Source organism: Vitis vinifera, chromosome 7 (genome assembly GCF_030704535.1).
Source record: "Vitis vinifera cultivar Pinot Noir 40024 chromosome 7, ASM3070453v1".
NCBI classification, from domain to species: Eukaryota; Viridiplantae; Streptophyta; class Magnoliopsida; order Vitales; family Vitaceae; genus Vitis; species Vitis vinifera.
This window is the reverse complement of record NC_081811.1, coordinates 25812428-25838765: the sequence shown is the minus strand read 5'-3', so window position 1 is coordinate 25838765 and position 26338 is coordinate 25812428. Positions and strand designations below refer to the sequence as shown.

Here is a 26338-nt window from a genome sequence, read left to right as displayed (position 1 = left end):
CACCGTTGGTGGTGTCTCCGCCTCCCATTCCTTTTCCCGTTGCCACCTCTTCCACCTTCCTTTTCAATGGTTTTTTAAATATTAGTCCATCCCTATTATTATTTAATTTATTTATGGCCCCCTTCCTTTTCCGGTTGCCTCCCCTTCCCCTTCATTTCCATATTTTTTTTATATTTATTTATTTTTATTACCTTATAAGTCCATCTCCATTATTATTTATTTTATTATATATATATATATATATATATATATATATATATATATATATATATATATATATAAAACTTGTGATTTTAATTTAAATTAATGAAAACATTATAATTTTAAATAAATTTAAGATTTTAAAATAAGTTATTTATTTATTTATTTTAAATTTGAAACTAATTTTTTATTTTTCAAATGATTTTCAAATAAAATTTTAATTTTTAAATAATATATAAATTATTATTATTATTATTTTAATTTTAACAATATATAAATTATATATTTATAATGTTATCGATTTGATTATGCTTCAATCATCGATTATGAAAATATTAATAATACCACAATCATCAAACTATGGTTTTATCTTTAAGATTAAAACCACAATTAACAACTACAATTTTTAAAACCATTAATGATGACTACGGTTTTAATATTAAAGTTAAAACTATAGTCAATAATTGTAGTTATCATGAAAAAAAAAAATAATAATGTATAGACGTTGACATGGCATGAACACATTACCCTAACGAATATTTTGAAAGCAAATCTAAATTAATCTTTTTTTTTTCTTAAAGAAAAGCTTATTTTGGCAACAAACTCACTTTTTATTTGTTCCACCAAGGCACTAATATAAGAAAATTATTGCAGAACTAGACTTAAAGTTGCTAAAATCAATTCCAAACAAGGCGGCAATCCTTGTAGTTGGGCATGGTTGATGGAACTGGTCATGGTGCTTTAACTTTTATTTGGTTTTTTTTGTCCATTTTTTTCTCAGCGAAGTTGAAGTGGGATGAGAAAATACTAGGGTTTTAAAAGGGAGAAAATGAGAAGAGGAAGAAGAAGAAGAAGAAGAAGCAATTCGTAATGGGGCTTTAGTCGTGTTCAATGGGTTGAAGAAGAATGTGATTCGATTATTCCACCTGATTTTTATTTCTAAACCATCATCAGCACTACCAACCCCATATTATATCCTTTCAGCATAATCATCCCCACAAAAATCAGCCATAAGAAATACTTAGTCTAACTAATGATATAAGAATATGACGGTTGAGTTTGAGGGCGACTGTATGTACCGAATACTGACTCGATCCCATGCGTGTGTCTAAATCAAAACCTCAAATTACTTTTTAACACCACTATCTAACCCACTAAATTACTAACCCAACTATAAAAGTGGTGATGGAGATATCATTGGTACGAAGCTCTCAAGTCCTTCGATAATCTAAGTCAAAGGAAAGTGGCATATTGGTTTTAAAAGCAGATACATGCATGTGAACTCTGAACTGCTTTTAAGAAACACATTATCCATACATCAAGTACTTCAAACCCCATTTCTAATACAAATGTTGGCCGCCGGTGGTGGAGCCACGATCTCTGTATAGGGTAAAGAATGACCGATTTATGTGGACGAACAAAATCAAATGTGATAGGCCTCTTTACATTTCCATTGGTGACACCAATGCTCATTCCCCTTTTGGTTGGCTTTGTTTAGAATTTTCAGCAAGGATGTGCACACCTAGGGGTTATGTTGATCCCTCGCTATGATTATCATGCTATCACTTAAAAGTTTGTTTGATCGTGATTTTATATTTATATATATTTGTGAAGAAAAATCATATATTGCTCTTTGAAAAACATTTATAAAAAATATACTTCCAAAAAAATTTTATTGTGAAATTTTCGCATCTTGATAATTAGAACAATGAATTTCTTGATAATTAATTTCTTATATATATATATATATATAATATAATATTCTAATTAGGAAAAATATAGGAAGAGATCTCTATGACAAGTATGTGGTGATGATATCTCATAGACCTAAGAAATTGAATGTTCAATAAGACTTGAAAGATTGTGAAAACGACCCTACAAAGTCAAATATGAAAATAAATGGGTTAAGTAAATTATATAAATGTTAAAAAAAAAATGGCATAAGAAGGACTAGTTGAACCTCGAAAGAATGAGAATTGAATGTTCAATGAGATTTGAAAAATTGTGAGAACGACCCTACAAAGTTAGATATGAAAATAAATGGATCAAGTAAATTGTATAAAGGTTAAAAAAAATGACATAGGAAAAACTAGTTGAACTTCGAAAGAATGTGAAAATGAGAAAAATGATAAAAATTGTGAGTATTTCTAAAAGGGGCACATGAACGTTAAAAATAATAATCACTAAGGATGCTCTAAGACTGAAAGGATATTCGATATGTACCACTTAAGGGTCATTCTAGCACTTCTTTGAGTATATGAAATGTTCGCTTTAATGTAAATCCACTCCAAAATGATACAAAAAACCAAATAAATTAACTAGGATAAAAATTTATAAGGTCACATGATTTCTATACTTAGAAAATTCATTGTCAATACTAAATTATGATAATCATAAATAATTCATATAAAACAAGAAAATGAATTCACATCATGCAAAATTTTCACACAAATTATCCATAGCAACATATTAATTGCAAATCAAAGACTAATATATTTCAAGATTTAACATAATATAACAATGATAACATCTAATAACTATAGCTAATATCGAGGTGATCAACATGTTTCTTAATGTATATATTGTAGATTGAATATGTGGAGACATTATTTTGGACTAAAAATCTAGATACCATGCAATAAATTATCATGTGGAGACATTATCTCAGAAATAATAAAAATTACTTTTGGCATATTAAGTATTTTTTTTCTATATAAGTTTTATTTTATTTTATTTTTTTTCTTCAATTTTACAAGTGATGACTTTCATTATAGGTTTGAAGATATGTAATTTATGGACGATTAACATATGATGAACGTGGAAAATCATCTATAGAGTCTCCTAGAAATTCAATAAATATAAAAATCATGAGTCAATTGATTGCAAAGTGTATTCGTTAATTTGAAAGATCAAATATATAATTTTTCCTTTACCATAACCTTATATCTTATCATAAGGTTGTTAAATTGAATAGTATTTATATTCATTTGCGCATGCACAATCCAACATACATGTGTTTCTTAGTGAATTTTTTAGTGATCAATCATTATAAATAATGTCGAGCAAAGTGAAGATTTTATAAATATTGGGAATGTAGAAAGAACAACAATAATGATACTTTAGGATACGTGTCTCAAAATCACAACAATATAATATATTTATAATTGTAAACACCCTAATGGATGAGTCGAGAATAATAATTAAAATCAAAATATATGATAATAAAAAACCACAATGATGCAAATTTTGTTATGCTCACCTAACTTTAAAAAGGTGCTTGACCTCTCTTGGATAACGCTTTAATGCTTTTTATACTTTCAATTTTTTTCAATTGAAAATCAAATTTATCATTCATTTAAGCCGATCATCATCTAAAATGTCATTATTCATACTTGAATAACTTTGTCTATAAGTTGATAATTCCGCTGTGCTTGCAAAGCCAATGCAAAATCCAAGGAATACATTAAGTTAAATCCAAGAATGTTTTGAGGCGAAATGGAATGCCTACGTACGCTAATCTAATTCACTAACATACGTATCTCCCGTAAGGCTAAAACTAATAGCCATTTCCACCATTGTGAACACAACCATGATGAATAACGGCAACCGACAGTGACTTTTAGATATGCTCTGGCCTGAAAAACAAGACCGCCTGAGTTTTATATACACAATTAAGAGAAGGCGTTCGGGACGTTAAAAAAAAAGATCTGGTGAAGAAATTGGTCCCAGAGAGCAATTTCCAGAAGCGCTCGTGACCCGTGATTGGCTCACGGGGCCGTGGAGTCTCATTGTGCGACTCACGTGTTTCCATGATTGGGTCATGGGATTGTTGCCTCGTGGGCATGTCCAGTCCAGCATGGCACACCTCAAAGCCGCGGAAATTAAGAGAAATTATTAATTGATGAGTGGGGCCCTCTCTGAAAGGAGCAAATGTGAGAAATAGGACAAGATTATTGAGTAGAATATTAAAACCTTGACGTCAGTGCTTACTAATAAAAAATCTTTCTTTACAAGATCCGATCCATGAGTGGTTGGAACTTGGAACCACCTGTGACCCATAATAACGTGGTTTGAAATTTCCCAACTTGCTCGACAATGGAATTTCTCTATCATAATTTTTTATCCTCCAGTCATTATCTCCATTCCACTTTTGAAATATAAAAAATTCTTCAAAAAATAAAAATAAAAACCAAGAACCAATATTAATACATATGTTTCCTATCCATCCATGTCACCCTATTTACTTAAAAAAGAAGTAATACAATGAACCTATCTTGTTAAGTTGTACTATGTACGCTTAAAGTCCTGTTCTAATGCCCAATTATTGTTCTACTCTACACCTAGAAAAGCCCACAATCATTGAATAATTGGTGTCTGTCGCTGGATTTACGGACAATTGAGAGTGTCCCTCTTTGTTTCCTTCCGGCCTATGCCCGGAGATCCATTGTTCCTGGCCTTTGGCCTAGGGTAATTTTATTTTATTTTTATAAAATCACCTAATAAATTTTAATTGTAAAATTATTATATTTAAAAAATTTTCTTTTAGAAAAACGGGTTTAGTATGAAAAATATAAACTAATATTTTAAAAAATAACTTAAATATAAAAAATTTAAGGATTAAAAGCCAATGTGTGCTTTCAAGTGTGTAAAATATAATAATGTGAAATCACACATTTGTATTTGCTTGACTAATTAACTAATATTTTTTTTTAATGTAAAATTGATTTTTATTTTTAAAATTTGTATATAAATAATCAAAATATTAAAGCATGTTTATATAAGAGAATTCATTTTTTTTATGAGATCACCTTTAGAAAAAAAAAATAGTAGTGTAAAAACAAAGTAAGTGGTAAAAAAATGTTATGTTTTTATATTTATTTTAATAATAATTATTTTAAAAAATTCTTTTTTTTTTCATCATTCTTATAAAAAAAAATAAAAAATAAAAATTAGATGACGTGAGTGGATGATGCTTGTGCTTTTTATCCCTAGTTTCAGCACATCGCATGATGCCAATTTTAGAACAAAGAGACGGAAGAATTAGAGGGATGAGAGGGCACTAGGGCACTAACTATCAGGATCACCAGGGGTAATAATTCTATAGTCAAAGTCATACATAGAGAAAATGGGTCCCGCATCAGCACGTGTGACGTTATTTTTTTTATTATATATATTTTTTGGAAGCTTATGTGGGTGACGACTGGGTGTAGGCTGGAGGCGGCTGGCTGCGTGTCCGCCTCCACCGGAAGCCACCTAGTCCATATAAACAATTCACTCTCCTGCCTCCCACGGTCCCACCACTTGCCACCTCCTCGTCTTCCTCCTCCATCATGTAACCCCACCTTCTCTCTTTCTCTAATCTACACCCGTAAAATCAACCCAAGAAAGAAACAATAATGGAGGGAAATTAATTTTTTAATTCTGGAATGACTGGTCAAACGTCGTCCTTTGAACATACTGTAGTGCCGCACACCGAGCCGACGGCTGACGACAAAACAACGTTTGAATATCCGTTTCAGGATGTGATGACTCCCCATCTCCAACGGCTTTACCTCTTCGTTGTTGTTCCTTCTATTTTCTTCGTATCCACAGTGCTCTTATCTCTCATATTCAATTTTCCCTATTGTTTTAGACACCTAATGCATATAAAAGTCTATATATATAGAATCAAAGTACGCTTTTGATCAAAATCTCCTCTCTTGTTTTCTCTCACACCATTCAGCATTTCCTTCCTTTATTTTCTGGAAACCGTACCACAGCGAATATATGGAAGCTTATTCTTCTTCTTCTTCCTCTTCCTCCTCCATCTCCACTTACTTGTCTCTGAACTCCCAAGAAACAAAGAGGATGAAACAGCCCTACCCTTCTCAATCCTCGCTCCATTCCGTTCGTAAGCAGCAGATGAAGCCCTGGAAGAAGCCGATAGCGCCACTGCCGCCCACCCCGCCTAGGGTTTACAAGGTAGAGTCCGCAAACTTCAGGGAAGTGGTCCAACAGCTCACAGGTTCACCAGAGTTCCAGTCTCGGCGCCTCCAGAGCGTGGCACCTCCCCCGCTTAATCTTAGTCCCGCAGCCCCATTGGTGGACTCCACTGGCCCTGCGGCGCCGCTGCAGCTGTTTTCTTCTCCGGAGAAGACACCATTGTCTGCCCTCTACAAAGACTTGATGAATGACACATTGGAGACAAGAGCAGCTCCGAAACTATGTGACAATCTATCGATATCAAGTCCGTTGGGGTTCGCCTTCTCTCCATCTTCTTATCCGTGGTGCTCTTTCCCTCTTCTGAGTCCAGGAACTCTATCCGCCTTGGAGCAAAGCACAGTTCTTTAGGTTTACTTTCCGTGATTTGGGCTGTCCACCATCCCAATAGTCCTCTGCAGCATTTCTCTCAATTTAAATTACAAGTTCTTTTCCTTTTTCACTTGAGATACCATGGAGCTCAAGGATGAACGGTTGCCACATTTTTTCTTTTATTATCAGATTCAAGGTCTATGTTGGTCATTAGGTTATTACAATCATGCGAGAAAATTGTAGAGGAAATTAAAGTTACAGTCAGGGTTACTACTTTATGTAAATTATCGTTATTTTCAAATGAATGGGTTTCAATGGCTTGCTTTATATTTCTAATATTAGTACGAAAATGCACACCAAACAGCGGCAACTTTTAAAGATTATATATGTGCCATTAATGTCATTCTCTAACCTTTTCACGGGAAATTGCAATATTCTTGCCTGTCACTCTGTGATTGCAGACTAGGAGATGCATTCTCTATGAAGAATATGCATCAAATTAACCTCTCCAAAAGTATTAAATGCTAAAGAAATAAATTATATTGAAATCATGATGTGATGAACAACAAATGTACAACCGTCTACATTTGACTGCCATTGTATATGCATTGGAATTAGTCAAACCTTTTTTGTTCATGATCTCCCTGAGAACGAGATCGTAAATTAAAGGATATCTCCCATGGGCATGACGGGCTTTGCTTTGACTTTTTCTGGTAAAGCTCTGGTCTTGGTATTCATGTTTTCGATGAGGATACACAGATACCTTTAATATTAGAAAAAATGGCCAACCGATTAAACATTCGGTAGAGAGTTATACAATGGGTAAGTCTTGCAATATTATGACGGAACGACATGGTGCCCTACGAAGAAATGTAATTAGGAAGATGGGAGCCATGGCATGCACCTAATAATACTGAAAGAGAGAGCCTGTTAATGGAAATCCGCAGTTGGACTGATAGAGAGTTTGAAGAAGCATCAGAGGAAAAACCTATGACTCCATGCAGCATACTTAATAAAAAATGGGAATCCATTGCACCAAGGCGGGAAGAGAATGCACTCTATCAGTCTTATGAACTTAAAAATTGTTAATAGAAATCCATACTTGGATTGGACCAATAGAATTAAGTTCAAAGAATCGAGAAGGAAGAAAACAGAACCACTGAAGGTGACGTATGTATTTTATGGGAGAAAAAAAAAAGGTGCCACTTGGGGATCCAAGACGTCTCAAAATCTTGGTCAGTTTTGAAACCGCTACTAGTAAAAAGCCTGACCAGTGAAAGTATAAAGAAATAGAAACAAGTAATGATCTCGTTGGGTCAAAATCTTATGGGGAATCAAGAAGATTAGATGCATGATTAATTTTCCACTGTGTGGCCGACAATTATAAGATATGGATTCTAGGAACGTGGAAGAAACTGGTCAAAATTTTTGACTTGTATGGAAACTTTTTTTGGTAACAGTTAAAAAATAAAAATAAAAGCAAAAAGATCGTTACTTTAGAGCCGTTCTTAAAATTAGATTTGCTCTATTGTCATGAATAAAGTATTGTTTAGAAACTTAATTTTTAAAAACAATTTTCTATTTTAGGAAATAAGAATTATGTTTTTGACCCCTAAAATTTTGGGTTCTTAAAAGTAGTAAAAACATTTTGTTTTTTTTCTAAAAAAATAAAATGTTTCTGCTTCTTCCTAACTAATATAACCAAAAGTAAAGATAATATTAAAATCACATATCAACGTAACATTTATGAAACATTTTGTATTAAAACTAATTTTCTACCTTTAAAATTAGCTTTAATATCGATTGAAACTCATGCATTGATAGGATGTAGCTTCAAATAGTTAAATACTATGTATAGAATCTCGCTTTGGATCATGAAAAATACTTAGGTTATTAAAGATATATGAAGTCACCTCATTAATTAGTTATATTATCAAGATACATAAGGATTTTGGCTTGTTAACATAATGTTTGTTTAACTTCTTTAAATTGATGATCAATAGTCTTTGTTGAGTATTGAAAACAATTGACTATAATTCTACTACAACTTTTATTCTTACATTCAATCCTACTATTAGTAAGAATATAACTACTACCTCTTCAGGATTATTCATCATGTATTCATTAAGTTTTATATTTCTTAAGATGATCATAAAGATTAACAAGAGTTTGTTTATTTATTTATTTTAATAAGTTCATAACATATTTGAGGTTGACCGTCTATATATATATATATATATATATATATATATATATATATATATATATATTATAAAGTGAGCGTCACTTGCCATAAATGTTCTTCAAGATGTCTTGCTTAAAAATGATTGTTTTATTTTTATACTTTTTTTATTATGTGAGCAATAAATATTTCATTTGTACGTGTTATCATTTGTATGTGAATCGTTACTTATCTTACTACACAAAATAAAATAACATTCAACAAATATTAAAATAGATATTATTTAAGTTTTATAAGTCTAAATTGAATCCATGCAAAAACTAAACAACATAATAAAAGTAGTCTAAAGACTCTAAACAAAAATTAAATTGTACATAATATAGTGTTAATCTAATAATAATCCATTAAGATGTGACTATCATATCTAAAATTTATTAATTCATATTTTTTCTTTTTATCAAGCATGTTCATAAAAATCTCTCTTGGAGACTTGAATTTGTTAACACGTTCAAATATTTGTCATTTGCAAGCCATCTAATTGTGTCTGAAGATATCATGTTGAATTCGTAAGTGTTAATTTAGAGAACTAGTTCATAGTCTTAGCATTAGTTCCACTCTCAAACCCTTTAGCTCTAGCCAAGAGTGTCAATTTTGGCCTTAGATACCTCATATATAGCCTTATATGCCTCAACACAAGCTTTCAAAACAACACACATTAGATATATATAGTATTGTCTCCTTCTTGCCTTTATAACCCCTAAAGAATCAATGCACTTTACATCAACATAGAAAGAATCACATGGTGATGGAATATTTGAATCAAAGAATGATTAGTCTTCTCTAAAGCATGTATTATGTTATTTTTAGTATCCCAACGAAATCCAATATTGTTTAAAAGATCAATTCAATTTGATTTGTACATAGTCTATTAAATTTTTGTTCAAGTAACATCCTTTTTCAAGTTGACCTATTGAACATAGTATTCTCTATGCTACCTTTGATAACTTTTGTTCTCATTACGTTAATAAATATCTTCTTTATATTAATACTTGACATTCCTCCATTCTCGATACTTGTTACCTATAGTTGCCATATGTATACACACAACTTCTTTTAACTCATGCAATAGGCAAGACCATATCATCCTAAGTATGACCACTATATTTTATGTGCTCATTTAATTTATTTTAATTTTTCCATAGAAAGATTAAATAATTTGAATTAATTTTAATTATATTTAATTTTTTGATATTTTTTATCGGACAACTAAATATTAGAAAATAATTTTCTTACTTCTATGTGTTCTTAAAGCTTAGATGTTTAAGGAATTTTTATCCACATTGCATCAATAAGACTGCTTATATTTTAACAAACATTTTTAGCCTTCTTATTGCAGGGATGCATGCAAATTGCATAAAAGTAAGATTTGCAATTTTGTACCTAAAATATGAGCGATATTTCGGATTTTTTTCTTCATAAAAGCTTATTAGGGAAACAAAGCCATACGATGATCTTCATATTGCAGAGAATACATGGATGAGAGTCTGCATTGTGGGGTTATTTAACCTCTAAAGCAGACGTGTATAATTTTGGAGTTTTTGCTGTGAAGAAAAATATGAAATATAAACCAAATGAGGATTTTTATTTTATTTTTTTGCATTTTTCAGGCCTTTGCTTTGTGACAAACAAGAAATTTAATGGAGCTCGTGGATCCATAGTTGGGGACTGAATTCAGCAAGAGGGCGTAAGGATGATTGAGGTAGCTCCATTATGCACCAATCCATCTTTGGGCACTTGGATCTACCATGTCTGAATTAGTGAGCATGCCCAAAGATTTCCTGTTAGTTCAAATTAAATCAGGCAAACATGACATTTAAAGCAAACTAAAACTGTATCAAAATTTCACAACGAATACTATAATTGAATAAACAACCAAGTACCAAAGAGTAATATCATCAGATGGGTAATACCTACTACAAAGGCAAACAAAACCCATGAAGAAACAAGCAGAAAATGAATAAGGAGCAAAAGCACAAGATGGGTGTGAAGTGAAAAAGGACCCAACAAACTTAGGTTTTCCCAATAATCTTGGCAACAACTTTGGTTCAGTCACTAAGAATAACCGAGGCCACACCATTGCATCAACTGGCAGTCAGGCATATCTTATTTTGGGAACTCCCTTTACTACCTCCACAAACCTTTTTTGGACTCTAACAAAACCAATCCATTGCTCAAAATCACTTTGGCTGAAGCCTGAAACAACACTAACCTTGATGAAAACTGAGAAACCCCTCTCAAACCCACAAAAGTGTCATCTCAGTGCTAAAAAACCCCAACATTTTTCAAAAAAACCACAACAAACAATGTCCAGGAAAAGAAAACTCATTATACATCTGAAAAGCACAGATCTAATGACTCGATCATTTTGTGATCAAACTCTTGACAAAATACAACCCAGTTTTATAAACATAAAAAATCCAAGAGATCATCTGGCTTGAGAAAATCTCCTCCTGTTTTGAAAAAAGGGTTTCAGTTGTTCTCTTAAAACACAATGTTTTTATACCTTTCACAGCCAAACAGATTCTCCACTTTAAAGTTAGCCTGCAGTAGAATGGTTCTACAAAATTTAAGTTCCAAAGAGTAGAGTACCAGTATTGACTAATGACTGCAGAGTGTAGCTATATATATATATATATATACAGATGAAGTAACATTCCACAGATCAGAACAAATTTACAGACAACAGTTGGTTACATTAAATCAGATTTCCTTGGAAAATTTGATATGAAAACAATACATAATTTATTGGCAACTCGGTCAAAATACTATATTCTGGTGTACCTCTTATGGAGAGTCACATGTGGGAGATGTTTTAACTTTCAACTTGGCTCCTAGTTATCCCAGTAGTTCCTCAGTTGAGACATATGCAGAAGAAGCTCATCTCTGCCCAAACCAGTAACACTGCTAGTCATGATCCATGGGGGATGTTTTCCATAGTTTTGTCCCATCATCACTTGGAAATTTTTTATGTTCTCATCTGGCCTTTTTCCTTTCCCCCCCTTCATTTTGTCGCACTTTGTGAAAACAAAAGTCATTGGTATCTGAAATTCATAATGGAAGGCTTAAGAAAAATGAGGCGGTACAGGATTTAGCATTTTGCAACTAGAAGTAGTTGACAGAAAGACTATCAGACAGTTTCTAATTGGGAGTACCATACATTGTTGCGACCAAGCCAATTAGCACAGTCAAGGTCAATCTTTTGTGGTGGAACACTTGCATCAATGAGTAGGAGGACAGCAACCAGAGTTGCTCTGTTTAAGAAGTAACCTTTGGTGAAGGCAGACCAATCCATCCGGGCAGATTCTGGGGCCTTAGCAAACCTGAAAACAAAGCTAACTTCAGCAAAAATTGAGCTTACTTGCACTGTTAAGCATTGCATTGACAACCTGTATTTCATGATTTCACAAGGCACCACTATCAAACCCGTGGAATTAGAGACAGCAAATGAGATATTTAAAGGTAGTCACCAGCAGAAGAAGTTCTGTTATTTATTTATTCAAGATGTATTGATGAAAATTTATTGAAAACTCTCATCAAAGGGATTATGCGAAGTGATGCAAAAGGTATTATTTATTAGCTATCTGATATTAAATCTATGAACCAGAACTAAAAACCTAAAACAAAGACATAAGCTTAGAAAACACTAAAAATTATGGGTGTGATTCCCTTCCTTATGCCTTCTCAAACACCCATAGATAAACCTTTTTCAATATAATTTACTCATATTTTACAATCAGCACTCACAAATTATTCTATCTCTCTTTCCAAATGCACCAAAAGAGAATGTACATAAAAAATTCTATTTACCTGATCTGGACACTTTTAACCTTCATGAACTATCAAACCAATCAATTCATGATCAAAATTGATTTCTATGGCCAAAAGATAATCAACCAGAAACTGAAGAAAAGTCTGTGCACATTCCAAAGAATGAGTTCAAAAGGAGAGCAAAAGTATATAAAAATTCTATCGAATGTCCTAAAACCTCATCCCAAGTTCCAAGAAAGAAAAGAAGGGTAATGCCCTATACTGTCTTTAATTCCAGAACAGACCCAGTTGTGCAATTTGTGTTATACACTACCAGCAAGCCTAGCATCTGAAGCTCAACTGCTAACATGGACAAAATCCAAAACAGATGAACTTCCATGTCCTGATATTCCACAACATAAACTAAGATCAGTTATGTTAATTTGAAATAAGTTACGACAAAAAGCTGTGACTACTACTGAAGTGGCCCCAGGAATAGGATAATCATGGAAGATGATTGATAGGCCACATGTACATCATCAAAGTCATGGTCCAATAGCAATCTCGAGATAATTAGAAATGGCCCACCCTGTGCAGACCTAGACACTATAATTGTTAGGCTTCTCTTGATTGGCTGAAACCTTGATCTACATATCAGGTTATCATAACCCTGTGATTAACAACAATCTCACAGAATACTAAGCCATGATATTTTAAACAATTAAGTTACACAGCAGACAATGAAATACAAGTTATTACATAGGGCAAATGGTCTATCATTAAATTTGCATAGTTAAAAATTTACTAGAAAGATATGATTACTTCAGTCCAAAACATTGGAATTTAAAAATCAGTCTAGCCTTTTTCAACGTTTTCTTTGTGTTGAACAATGTCACCTTTACACAGTAGTTTTTCTAGGATAACAAACAAGACAGTGAATTGAATGCTTAATCGTTTTATTCCCTGCAGGCCCACTCCACATGAAACTAAAGTTACAACACTGCTAGAGTAGGTGCCTCTTGAGGTAATCACTAGGGAATATTAGGCTCTTCAATTTGGTAAATATCAATTGGCAATGTCCAAAAAGCACAAAAACATGTCAACCACGTATATGCAACATCAACTTCTATAACATAGTAGCTCTGCCGAGCAGTGTAAAAAGTTCACTTTTCTTAGTTTTGTGCTTCAATAAAATGTCAAGATAAATTGAACTTAACAATGCAGGATGATATGGTCAAACATACTGAGTATCTCATCTTTTGTAGTAAGAAACTAAGAGTATCAGAATATGAAGATGATATCGGCTCTGTTTAGATAAAAGTTAATATTGCAGATATGTGGTCTCTGTATATTTTTTCCAAATTGATCCATCAGTTAAGCCTCAGTACCTGAGTAGGAAATAACTCACTGAAATCAAAAGTTCCTAGTCATTATGAGAACATCTCCATGTTTTTCCAAAACTTAAGCAAAATGATTTGGGTTAAAAAGAACACCTAACATAAATTTTCCATTATAATAAGGCTCAAGCCAACTAGAGCATGGTACCAGCTCCACCAAATTCAGACTTTTTTCAGCAGTTTGTAAACCTGACAATTTAAAACCCTGTCAGCCATTGAGAGTGCCTTTAAATTGTTATCATATATTAAGCTCCTTGTAATCATAAATCAAGGTGCCTTCCCAATCTAGGTGGTCACATGAGACATACCCACACTACAAATTTAAAAACTGTAAAGAAGTCCAAACATATTCAACACAGTCAGCATAATCCTATAAAAGTCACAGTGAATGCAATTATCCTAGGGGATGAGTTCCTCACTCCTCAAAACTAACCTTTGTGCTTGAATGCTTTACATGCCTCTGCTTGATTTCAAGACAATAAGGTGGCAAAGAGCTATGAAGCAGAATGTGGAATTGCAAATATTGAAAAACAGAGAATGCAGGGTTTACCCATAACCAGGCAGATCCACGATATACCAGCTCTTGTTCACTAAGAAATGATTAATAAGTTGAGTTTTCCCTGCATAAATTGCACAGAAGTTTAACACCAAAATAACAAGGCAATAACAGGGATCCAAATTCCAATTAAGAAATAAAGAAATAGCTATCAAAACCTGGTTTTTTAGATGTAAGGGCTACTTCTTTCTTGCGAACAAGGGCATTGATAAGCGAAGATTTACCGACATTGGACCGACCAAGAATGGCAAACTCAGGGCGATCATCCTTGGGGCAATCCTTTGGCCTACTACTGCTTTTCACGAACTCCACCTCCTTTATCTGGGCGTGACCCGCATAGGGACCAAGCACGATGTTGGAACCGGGTAGAACCATGTCGTCCGTCACCTCCTCGGGATCGACCCCTGGCGGTACGAAGAGGAAGGTTTGCGCGAACCGGGCAGTGTCCGAAATGGCTTGTTTTTCAGTCTTTGAAGCAGAGACATGGTGTTGGGTTTGGGGCTTGGGTTTGGGTTTAGGGCTAGGGTTTTGGTGAGTAGAGTGAAAGAGAGTGTTTTTAAAGCAGAGAAAGAAAGGTGGAGTTGCTTGAGATGATGAAGAAGAAGAGGACGATAAGAGAGAAGTGACTTGGAGACTCAACAAACCACGATTCCTCAGCAGCAACATCTTTGCAGTGTTTCGCTTTGTTGGAAGCCGCACGCAAAACCTTATGAAACATAGTCCAGCAGGCCCGGGTTTTCAGTAAACGACGTCGTTTCTTAATAAATCAACTTAATTAAAACGGTGTCGTTTCTTGAAAACCCAACACCGGGTCACGACTGTTTGTCTTGGGTTATCAGTTATCACCGACCTAGTGGTGAAACTTCGCGAGTCGCAACTGTACTGGGCTTGCATCCTGATCGAAATGTCATGGTTGGCTAGATCCCTGGCGAACTCTCTGAAGCTCGACGATGATGACGACGGTGCCACCAGTAATGTCACCGATAAAGAATCACTGTCCGATAGAATATCGGATGATGAGCAACAGCAGATCGATCCAGAAACTCCTACTGGGCGAGGTGTCAAAGAAGATCTATCAGAGCTCACCAAAACCCTAACCCGCCAGTTTTGGGGCGTGGCCTCCTTCCTCGCTCCTCCTCCCACCTCCCCTCGGCATGATCAGATCTCTGATTCCAACAGCCGGGAACCGTCCGATGAGGCTCCGTTCGATGAATCCTCGCCGGAAGAATCTTCCGATCCAGTGGGAATTGCGGGAATACGCAGCGATTTATCGGAGATTGGGGGGAAATTTAAGACTGGAATCTCCAAGCTGTCGAATAACATGGCTGTTTCGGAGATTACCAAGATTGCTTCGAATTTCCTCCAATTTGGATCGGAACATGAAACGGTGGACTATAATTTGGTCGGAGGTGCTGTCGGCGTTACCGAGGAAGTGATGGCTTTCGTGAGGAATATAGCAATGCATCCAGAAACGTGGTTGGATTTTCCTCTGGTTGATGATGAAGATTCAGATGGTATGTAGTATTGGCTTTACCTTCAATGCTTTTTTTGCGTGTGTCGTATTTGTGTCAGTTGTTTGTTGAATTGGAACTATCTTATTGTGCATGCGTCCTTGCTCTCGATTTAGTCTTATGGTAAGAATGTACCCCTTTTTGCTGTGAGTTTTGTTAAGTTTAGCTTGATGTAAATGAAGTTCCGTTTACATTTTTAAGGTTATTTATGACTCTTGTCATTAAAATTCATATATGAACTGTTGAAGGGCTTCAAGATTGTTCTCGGATCTTATTTTGAAGGATTAATTGTCTCTGATTACTCTTTTGTGGTGACATAGGAGCTATATATGGACTAAAATCAATTCTGTACTTCTTTTCTGAATAAATCTACCCATTTGAGCTAAGTTCTTAAGTAATCGCTATGAATAACAACACCCTTATGGGCACGATCCTGTTGTCAAATCCCAAGAGCCATAGTAATTGAATTTTGGGGACAATTTATTCTTGTATAAGACATAAATGTATATTTTTCTAGGTCTGGATACTCTAGTTTCATATGCTTATCAGAAATTCTGTCAGGATAATATGCTGAGGCTTTGATGTGTAGGTGTTATATGATGCCAATCATTTAAGATGTAGTCTGAAAAGTTTTATTGTGGTTCCTTTTTCTGTCAATTTAGTTTAAAATTGAAAGTATCCCCATGGATGCCATTGTGGAAAGTTTTGTTGGTTGAATTTTCCCCAGTGGTTGGATTTTTTTTTTTTTAATATGTTTTCATGCTGATTTCAAGCATCTTGGGATATACATTTTCAGATTTTGATATGTCCGATGCTCAACAAGAGCATGCTTTGGCTGTTGAACGTCTTGCACCAAGATTAGCTGCGCTGAGGATTGAACTTTGCCCAGGCTGTCTAACTGAGGATTGCTTTTGGAAGATATACTTTGTGCTTTTGCATCCAAGACTCAGTAAACATGATGCTGAACTTCTATCTACTCCCCAAGTACGTTGGTTTCATGCATCATTAACAGTCAATTTCTTTGGTTTTCATATTTTTTCCACTTGTTCTTTGGGTTATAAACAATGTTTTCAGAACTAGACCAATCATTGAATGAAAAAAAGTTATTAATTCACATTCACTGGTTGGATTGGTGGTTGAATTACGGTTGAACAATAATGTCATAAAAATATAATTTATATATTATATAAAATAAAAAATAATTATAAGAAGTTAAAAATATATATAATTAATTTTTTTAATAATGTTTCATTTTTATATTTGATATATCAAATAAATGATAAATATAAATATAAATATATTAATATTTTAAATTTTATTAAATGGAATACATGTAATATTTACGAATGAAGATGTGTTTAAAATGAAAATAAAATTATAATATTTAATTTTATCTCCATGTTTTTGTATTTTATTATTTTAAAATTGTTATATTATTTTAATAATTATTAAAAAAATAAACATAAATACTTACATTTGTTCAAAGGCTTTATATGATAACATTTTGAAAAAAAAAAAAAAATCAATATTGCTATATATTTTATTTTACATTGATATAAAACAAAAATGTTGCAAAGCTCAGTGGTCCAACCCTTAGGTTTATAATTGGAGGTCCATGGGTCAAGTCGTCCCACATGCAAATGTTTCTTTTCCTTATCTGTAATCCTGTAATCAGTCTCATATTAAAAAAGCATCAATTGTATGTGCTCTACAAATACCTTGCAATAAACTTTGTCATGCAAGCTTGTTGGTGGATTGGGCTTGGTGGAGAATTGGGCTATTAGTAATGTAAGGTTCATTATGAAGTGGAAACCCATAAGTATTTTGGGCTTGACCAGTTCGTAGGAAGTTGAATAGTTTCTTTGGTTTGACAACCCAATTGCTAGTTCGAATAGTTTAATGTCGGTTCAATAATAAAATGGTTCATTGGTGCAAACCAAATTGAAAAGGTTGCCAGTCGACAGTCCGACTGATTGGATTAGAAAGGTTGTCGGTTGACTTTTTAACCTCTCTAGTTCAGGTGGCCCAAGTGAACTGTTTATTTGTTGAACTAGTATTGAATCGGTTGGGTTGTCGAATTGAATGGAGAACTAGTTAAGCCCAAAATGATACTCTGCCACATCATCAAGCTTGCAAAGGTTGTAGGGTATAATGGGCTCCCATGTCATCAAGCCCTAGACTACTTATGGCCCAACCCACTAATGCGCTTGGAAAGCAATGGTTGTTGCGAGGTATTTATACTTTACATACAATTGATGTTCTTCCGACATGAGACTAATTATAGGTATGGAAAAAAAACTTTAACTTTGCATGCTAGAGGACTTCAGTTACAAACCTCCCATTGTAAAAGTGATGGTTAGACCATTGTGCTATACAACCTCCTGAATTTACCTGGTGCTAGTTGTTGCGGGGTGATCAACACCCCCAGGTTTGGGTTCCCATTGAGAGTCTTAAGAGCTTGGCCATGGAAGGTTTCTCGATTATCAAAATATTAATATTTTTTTTTCAAACTTTTGTTATATAAAACCGTTGAACAAATATAAATATTTATGTTCACATTTATTTTAATAATAAATATGTAATGATAATTATGATAAATGTGATAATTTTAAAATTTTAAAATAATAAAATACAAAGACATGAAGATAAAAATAAAATATTATAATTTTTATTTCATCTTAAATACATTTTCATACTTAAATATTATACATGTTATGTTTAATAAAATTTAAAATATTAATACATTTATATTTATTTTTATTGTTTAATTTCACATATTAAATATAAAAAATGAAATATTATTAAAATTTTAATTATATATATATATATATATATATATATATATATATATAATTTATTATAATTATTTTTAATTTTATATAATATATAAATTATAAATTTATGATATCATCCGTTCGATCGCGGTTGAACTGCTGGTTCAACCAATGAACTGCTGGTTCAACCAATGAACTGTAAACTAGTAATATTTTCAATTCAATGATTGATTGAGTTCTGAAAACATTGGTATAAAGTTTCGGTGTCATATATGACACAACATACTAGTGGGCATTTCCAATAAAGGAAGTGTGAAACACGTTTAATTCCATATAATTTCTACAAAGCCTTTCATGGTTAGGGGGCTGTCATCTTTGTACACTTAATTCAGTTTGAAGCATAAAGGAAGATTTGATTGTTTGATTCAACTATTCTGTATCATCGAATCCTATTCTTTCAATCCATAATGTTCAAAAAAAGCACAAAGGGGTGGCCTTTCATGTTTTTTTTTTTTTTTTTGTAGTTCTTTCTGATAAAAGCATCATGCTAACTTAGGAGGTTTCCTCTTACTGAAGAATGCATCACTTAAGCCACTTCAAAAAGAGAAAAACTAATTGCCGCATAATTCTCTCATTGGGATAGTGAACAAGTTTTTTGTTAGCTTAACTCCTTTTCCTTACACATGTAGTATCTGTTTGGTATAGTCCATCATCTCCTTTTGAGTTGATTAAGTATTAAAATCCTTCCCCATAGAGCTTCCTAAGCAAAGAAACTTTTCTTCATGGGAACTAAAGGGTTTCATGCCATGCATGCAAGGAAAGGCTTGCTTCTTCCTTAGGTTAATGAGGTTGAGAAAGATTTCACCAAGAATTCGCTTCACTTGGATTCCTTCCAAATTAGTCTATCCTTTTCATCCTTTCTAATTGAGGCTATTTGTAGTCTTTGAAATTGTTTGTGAAACTGAGGGTTTCACTAACCCTCTTCCCTAACTTGCTCTTACATCTTTATACTTGAACATCTTTATCAACAGTTATAGAGAATAACATCGGAAAGGATTCTTCCAATGAAATTTCACCACATCATCTTTCCAAAAATTTACCCTTCTTTTATTACCCTCTATGAAGTAGCATTTACTTTTGAAGATCTTCGATCCATTTCTTATAGACTTCCACAACCCCACCTCATAGCTATTCTTCTCAACCCTCATACTCCATCCCTCTTCATTAGCCTCAAATTTCCAACTATGATCTGCTTTGAAATGGATTCTCTCTCTGGAGCATAATTCCAACTCCATTTACCAAGGAGAGTCTTGTTTAGAAAAATGAAGACTTTTGATGCCATCATTCTTTTTGTCTAAGTGAACCATAGATCAATTAATCAAATGGGACTTTTGCTTGGCCTCCCTAAAGGAAATCGCTTTGCATATGTTCTAACTTCTAACCTTAAGCTCACTTTTCTTGAAATTGAAAAAGAAGACATAAGATAAATAGGAAGACTTGAGAATGTGCTTTCAATGAAGGTTAGTTTTCCTCCTTTTGAAAGGTATTGTCTCCTCCACAAAGCAAGCCTTCTCTAAAATTTCTCCATCACATCTCACACCCTCACTGATTTGTAAGGAGCTCCCAAGGGGAGGTCCAAGGAAGTAGTGGGTAGGATTCTAACCTTACAACCTAACACCAAAGTAAGACCCTCCGCATTGCAACTTTGCTTATTGGTATTAACTGATGTTTTTCCATTTTATTTTTAAAGCCTAATATAATCTCAAACCACATGAATTTCTTGCTTAGATACTCTAATTTCTCTTGATTTACATTTTCAAAAAAATTAGTGTCATCAACAAATAACAAGTGGGATACTTCCATTCTCTCCCACCTACTCTAAAGCCTAAGATGAAGCCCTCTTTCCTTGCCCTCATTAGAATCCTAATAAGAGCCTCTATGTATCAAAAAAAAAAAAAAAATCCTACTAAGAGACTCTATCACCAAGATGAAAAGGTTGGGACATAGTTGATCTCCTTGCCTCAAACCCTTGGAGTTTTAAACCAATGGGGTTCCATTGACTAGAATAGAGAATTTGACTATAGAAATTTACCATTTAATCCATCTCACCTAATATTAAGAAGACATACGATCATGTAAATTGGTTCTTACGTCTAGACCATAAACCCCTGAGAACACTCAGATAAACTCACCTGCACAGTTTTTGATCTAACGGAACATAAAGAACACTCCTACCTCCATACAAATCAGTTCCAACACTTCGTTGAATTGGGATTTCTCTTGCTAACCCATTATCTTTCATTATTCCCCCTTTTATGTTCCCACTCCTAAACTCCTCACCAATTGCATGGTCATCTAAGTGGCTGCGCCACCTTTGTTTCTTGAAGACAAACTAAATCAACCCCTTTAGATCTTATCAACGATTATTAACTTCTTCTTTTCCCTATCATTAACCCCTCTAACATTCCAAGAATTGATTTCTATCTTCATTATACAACAAGATAACCTGTTCCTTGCCACTCCCATAGACCTTTTTTCCTTTTCCTCATGAGCTTTATAATTGACTTAGAATTCCAACTTTCAAAGGTCCTTAAAGCAGGTTGTTGAGGTCAACTTCCTCTTCTCCCCCAAAGATGAATTATTGCACCCTTTCCTTGCTTGTGTCTTCCTCAATAGAGAGATAACCTCCTTTTCAAAACCCTCAATTGGCATTCCCATAAAACTACTAAAAACTACCAGCTTACGGAAAACGCTTTTGGGGATCACCTCGTCCACTTCCCTCTCCCTCTGCCTCTCCTGGGCCTCTGGGCACCCCAACTCACTTGAACAATTTTCCGAAAACACCAATGACGTGTCGTCTTGGAATACCATCCTTAAGGGACCACATTTAGCCCCTTGAGCTCCAATAGAAGTCCCCTCTTTCAACAGTTGCATAAGATAGTCAATTGGAGGTTGAAACAATGACCAACTTTCAACTCCAAAGGGCCTATTGACAATTCCCGCTATTGACTCCCTAAAAAAAACCCTAATGGGGACTAGGTTCAGAACAAAATGTCCATCCTTAGAAGGAGAAGAGGAAGATGAGAGTCTGCACCTTAATCGAGTCACAAAGATCTTCTAATCTAGAAGCTTCGAGTAAGAAAGCTTCTTTGGTGCCAAAAAAACCTTCCCCTTGAGTTTTGGATCAACTCTAGCATGCAGGGTTCAATTGTAGGTGACTCACTGCCCTCCTACGCACTATGGAGCAGAACTCTGTTCTCTTTGCTTTTAGAACCGGCCTTAGGCTTAGCTTTTTGACCTTTGGCCCATCCCACTTTAAAAGGAAAAGATGATGGGTTGTAAGAAGCTACATCTAGCTTGTGCTTAGCCTACGAGAGGGGCTTCCACCAAAGAACTGTCATAGGCTGAAGGCAAAAAGGAAGCCTTAAAACCTACTTCCTCTTGCCAACATAGCCTGATCCCTTACTTGTATAGTGCTAAGGCCCATCTGACTTGCAAGATAGCTTCACCTAGGCTATGCCCAAAATGATCCACTAGAGGAGATGAACCCACCTTGTTACCAGACCTTGCCCCTTTTTGTCTATCAGCCTCTAAGGAAGTTAGGCCCCTTACTCCTGCTTCAAACTTCTTTGGCCCCTTGATGGATATGCTTTCTCCCATATTTTCACGCAACACATCATTCCTCCCTACGCTCCCACCAACTCTTGAAGACACCTCCATTCTTTCCCCAACTTCCAACCTATTGCAACCTTGCTTTGGTACTACTGTAATCATCCATGGCAGAATCTCCCACCAAAGTTGAATTCAACAAGAAAGCCTTATCACCACTTGCAAATTACATGGGACCTTCCCCCCATTGGAATGAACAAGGATCCTCACCCATTACAATTCATCTCAATACATTGTGTTCTCATCAATGGCTATGAAGCCCCTACAGGAGTTTCCTACCTTTTTAAAAATCTCCTTTATCCATAGATGAAGTGGCAACCCTATTAATCTCACCCACACTTTTTGGGCACCAACTCCATGTCTAAAAATCCTTCTTCTAGGGACCATCTAAACAAATTTAGCCCTTTTCCTGCGAAAAATCTCAATCTCATCTGCAATACCCTTTCAGCTTCCACACCTTCCTCGAACTCAAACAATACAAGGGAGCCACTAAGGAAAGCCAAACAAAGGTTCCCTTTCAAATGTCAATTGTACACTACCCAAGTTTTTAGTGAGAACAAGTCCGAAAACTTATTAGAAGAATCACCCCATCTACCTATAAGGCACCTTTGAAGCCTTGCCATAATATTGTTATTTCCTCCCTTCCCATTTGAATCCATAATGCTTCACTCACTCTGCCATGGTCATTGCTTACCATCTCTACAAAGGAAGCTGAAAACCCCCTTACTTGGGGTCCCTTGCCTTTCCCCCACAGTTGTGAATTGACCATTTGATCCTTTTGCTCAAACCTATGAAGAGGAACCACCCTTAAGCTCCTTAACTTCGAAACTAGAACCTTCCATCCCCTTGGAAGATCCTTGCCTTTTGAGAAAATTAGAGTGGATCTTTTATCTTCCAATAAAGAAGAGGAACATTTTGGAAATCTCTCTGCGTTATTGTAATGAAAATTCAACTTGAAACCCCTTTTTCCTTCCCTCTAGAACTTGAGAAATCATGTCCCCTCTACAACACCTTACCAATCACTTTGCCTTTAACATTTTAATCAACACTAAACCAACATCTACCTCGCTTCAAGGCTATACTATGCTTCCCTACCTTTGATTGGAAAGCTAAAAGTGAAATGGAGAATCCCAAAGCAAAATAAATGCCATTCTACCCTAAATAACAGAGACAAAAGATGAAGAAAACAAATTTTGGTTTCAACAATTAACTCACCATCATCACCAATTTGTGAAGGATGATTTTTAGGATTACTATCTTTGACATTGTAATTTTGGATGCATATTTATTTATTATGAATTTTAAGCACTTTTAATTGATAATAAATATAATTTATTATTTAAATCAATAGACCCAAGATGAGTCCACTTAGTGGTGTATTTCAAGATGCCTGTGTTGGTGGAAGACTAACCCAAAAGGGCCACTCACATGTCCTCACAAGCTAACACATGCTGGTGAAGTGGGCACAAGCCTAATATATGTCATTTCCAGCTACTAATTGCCTAAACTTCTACTACCCAAGCTCTTAGTTTTTTTTTTTTTTTTTAATGTCATATCTAAGTACCATTTAAAATCATTTTTCAGTCAAACCCCTATATCCTAAATCCTGACATGTGAAAGATTAAACAATTAAACCCATACCCAACACTGGTGCGGAAAATATATATATAGAGAGAGATATGATTCCCAGGCTTAAAAACTTCAAATCCAATATCATAACCTTTCATTTTTTTTTTTTTATCTAAATCAGATTTATCATATAAATATCCTAATACTCACTTGTAAGATATAAACATATTTTTTTTTGGATAGATAAATAAGTGAATATATTAAAAGTGCAAAAGGCACATCAATGTACACACGAAGTGTACAGATATAAACATATATGATATACTGTTTATATATTGATTACATGTTTCTTTTTGCTTCCAATTACATAAACTTAAGGGTCTTGATTCTTCCTTGCTTTGTTTACATTGAAGGAGTTTTCCTATTGCCTTCTTCTTTCCAACCCCTAACAACCGTAGCCTATTAGTATTTTCATAATCTGTCCACCTGCTAACAGAAGTGTGTACCTTAAAAATAAGAATCCACTCTCTCGTAATCATTTTCATGATAACCATAAGTTTGAGTTAGGGCATTATCAAAGTAAATCCAACTTGAATAATTTTTCAAATTTCTGCTATTCCCCAAAATAAGGTAGAATCTCCATGGCAACATCTCTATCTATTTATCCAAAAATCATCTAAGTGAAAAGCAAAGGTTCTTACTAACAATTCCTAAAAAAAATTGTCAAGGCCATCAATAATAAAATTTAGAATTCAATGATATACATATATCAAACATAACCGTCATGTTTTATGACTTGACCAGCAAGAATAAAGGTACCACAACTATCCTAAAACAATAAATAAATTTATTGTGCCCTTGTTGCAGTATATTGATATACAAGTGTGCCTTTTACATACTATGCTATGTCAAATTTCTAATCTAGATAAGCCTACGTTAATCTTAAGACCCCGCTTTCAGGCCTCATTGTCATGTTCCCAAAACCCCATACCCACATGAAATGGACATACCATTGAATCCCATGGTTGGGGTTAGGACGCTTATGGCATTTGTGCCTTTTATTCCTAACAAAAGCATGTTTGGTGAAAAAGGTTTCATTCATTTCACTAATTTAAATTTGTTGGACATGCTTCTGAATCCCATAGTTGGGATTAGGAGGCTGGCATTTGTGCCTTTTTATTCCTAATAAAAGCATGCTTGATGGAAAAGGTTTCATTCACTACACTAATTTAAATTTGTTAAGGTTCCTCTTCCACTATAGGAAGCAGAAAACAATTGTCAACTCTTAGAAGTGTGGCAGTATGGCCATTAGCACATTTATATATTTGAACTTTCAAATATTTGTAGTTTTGTTCCAAGTAGTTGAGCTGCTAACCATCATTATTGTAACATCATGGCTTGTGTTCTGCATGCAGATAGTGAAGGCAAGAGCAAAGCTGACACAGGAGTTACAGAACCGAACTAAGGCAAAGCCAGAACCAGAGTCTGAGAGGGGCACTTATTTGAAAGAAACAACTAATCCACCTCATGAAGAGCATCCTTCTGTGCCATCTAGTTCTCAATCTGAATCATTACCATTGAAGACATCTTCCATTGAATCAGCTACTTCCATAGTTGCATCTGATTTTCCGACTGAGAAACATACAGTCCTAAGTACTAAAGTTCAGATTGTTGACAAGTCTGTTGTTGAGGAAGGACCAGTAAAAGAGATCAAAAATCAAGATTCACTATCTGGTTCTTCCTCTCGAATATTGGATGAGAAATATGAGGATGATGGTGATGACTGGCTGAAGGAGGAAAGTTCAGAAATAGTTGGTGCTGGCAAAGCTACCATGCCTCTTGTTAACGAAGAGGATGTATCATTCAGTGATCTTGAGGAGGATGATGGAGATGCGCCTACAAGTTACAAGAAAGTAACATATGGCTCGGATTCCTCAACCAAAGACTCGCGAGATTGGGTTCAACTTAGTAGCAGCTCTGCTGACTCAGCTAAGGATGCTACTGGATCTGAGAAGGTAAGTGCTCATAACACTGAGACCAAGGAATCCAATGATTGGCTCGATGTTGATGATATTGATGTTGTTTGATGGCACTTGTGAAAGCCTTAAAAATTTCTGGCTAATGTGATTTATCCTCCACTTTTTTTTCTTCATCTTGTGGATAACTTGTGTAGGTTTCCTTTGTCTACATTAGGCTTTGGAAACCCTATCTGTGTACATAAAGCCCTCTGGATGTTTATTTGCATATGAAAAATGTAATTTTATGTGAGACACGTTGATGACAGAAAAAAGTGAAAATTGAGAACCATCCAATAAACCGTCATCATAATAATCTGATTTGGGTGTTGCATGTTAATAGTATGATGACGTTTTGTCTATCTT

The 26338-nt window shown here is 34.6% G+C and overlaps 3 protein-coding genes across 4 annotated transcripts; 2 read left to right on the top strand and 1 right to left on the bottom strand.

Moving 5' to 3' along the window:
- The first annotated feature begins 5881 nt into the window (after positions 1-5881).
- Positions 5882-6819, top strand: LOC104878418 (uncharacterized). Its single transcript, XM_010648772.3, has one exon. The coding sequence runs from the start codon at positions 5968-5970 to the stop codon at positions 6529-6531; it is 564 nt and encodes a 187-aa protein (XP_010647074.1). The 5' UTR covers positions 5882-5967; the 3' UTR covers positions 6532-6819.
- Positions 6820-10297: 3478 nt separating this feature from the next.
- LOC100242421 (GTP-binding protein At2g22870) lies at positions 10298-15100 on the bottom strand. 2 transcript variants are annotated; one of them, XR_009466239.1, is made up of 5 exons: positions 14593-15100; positions 14429-14498; positions 11892-12054; positions 11516-11775; positions 10298-10512 (listed from the first exon to the last, which is right to left on the bottom strand). XR_009466239.1 is itself a non-coding variant. In XM_059738634.1 (4 exons), the coding sequence occupies exons 1-4, from the start codon at positions 15098-15100 to the stop codon at positions 11566-11568; spliced, it is 951 nt and encodes a 316-aa protein (XP_059594617.1). In that variant the 3' UTR covers positions 11329-11565. The 2 variants fall into 2 exon arrangements, 1 of the variants encoding a protein (XP_059594617.1); XM_059738634.1 differs by lacking the exon at positions 10298-10512 and having other exon boundaries at positions 11329-11775.
- Positions 15101-15167: 67 nt separating this feature from the next.
- LOC100853925 (uncharacterized) lies at positions 15168-26334 on the top strand. Its single transcript, XM_059738631.1, has 3 exons — positions 15168-15948; positions 16742-16929; positions 25373-26334. The coding sequence occupies exons 1-3, from the start codon at positions 15339-15341 to the stop codon at positions 26042-26044; spliced, it is 1470 nt and encodes a 489-aa protein (XP_059594614.1). The 5' UTR covers positions 15168-15338; the 3' UTR covers positions 26045-26334.
- Positions 26335-26338: the final 4 nt, after the last annotated feature.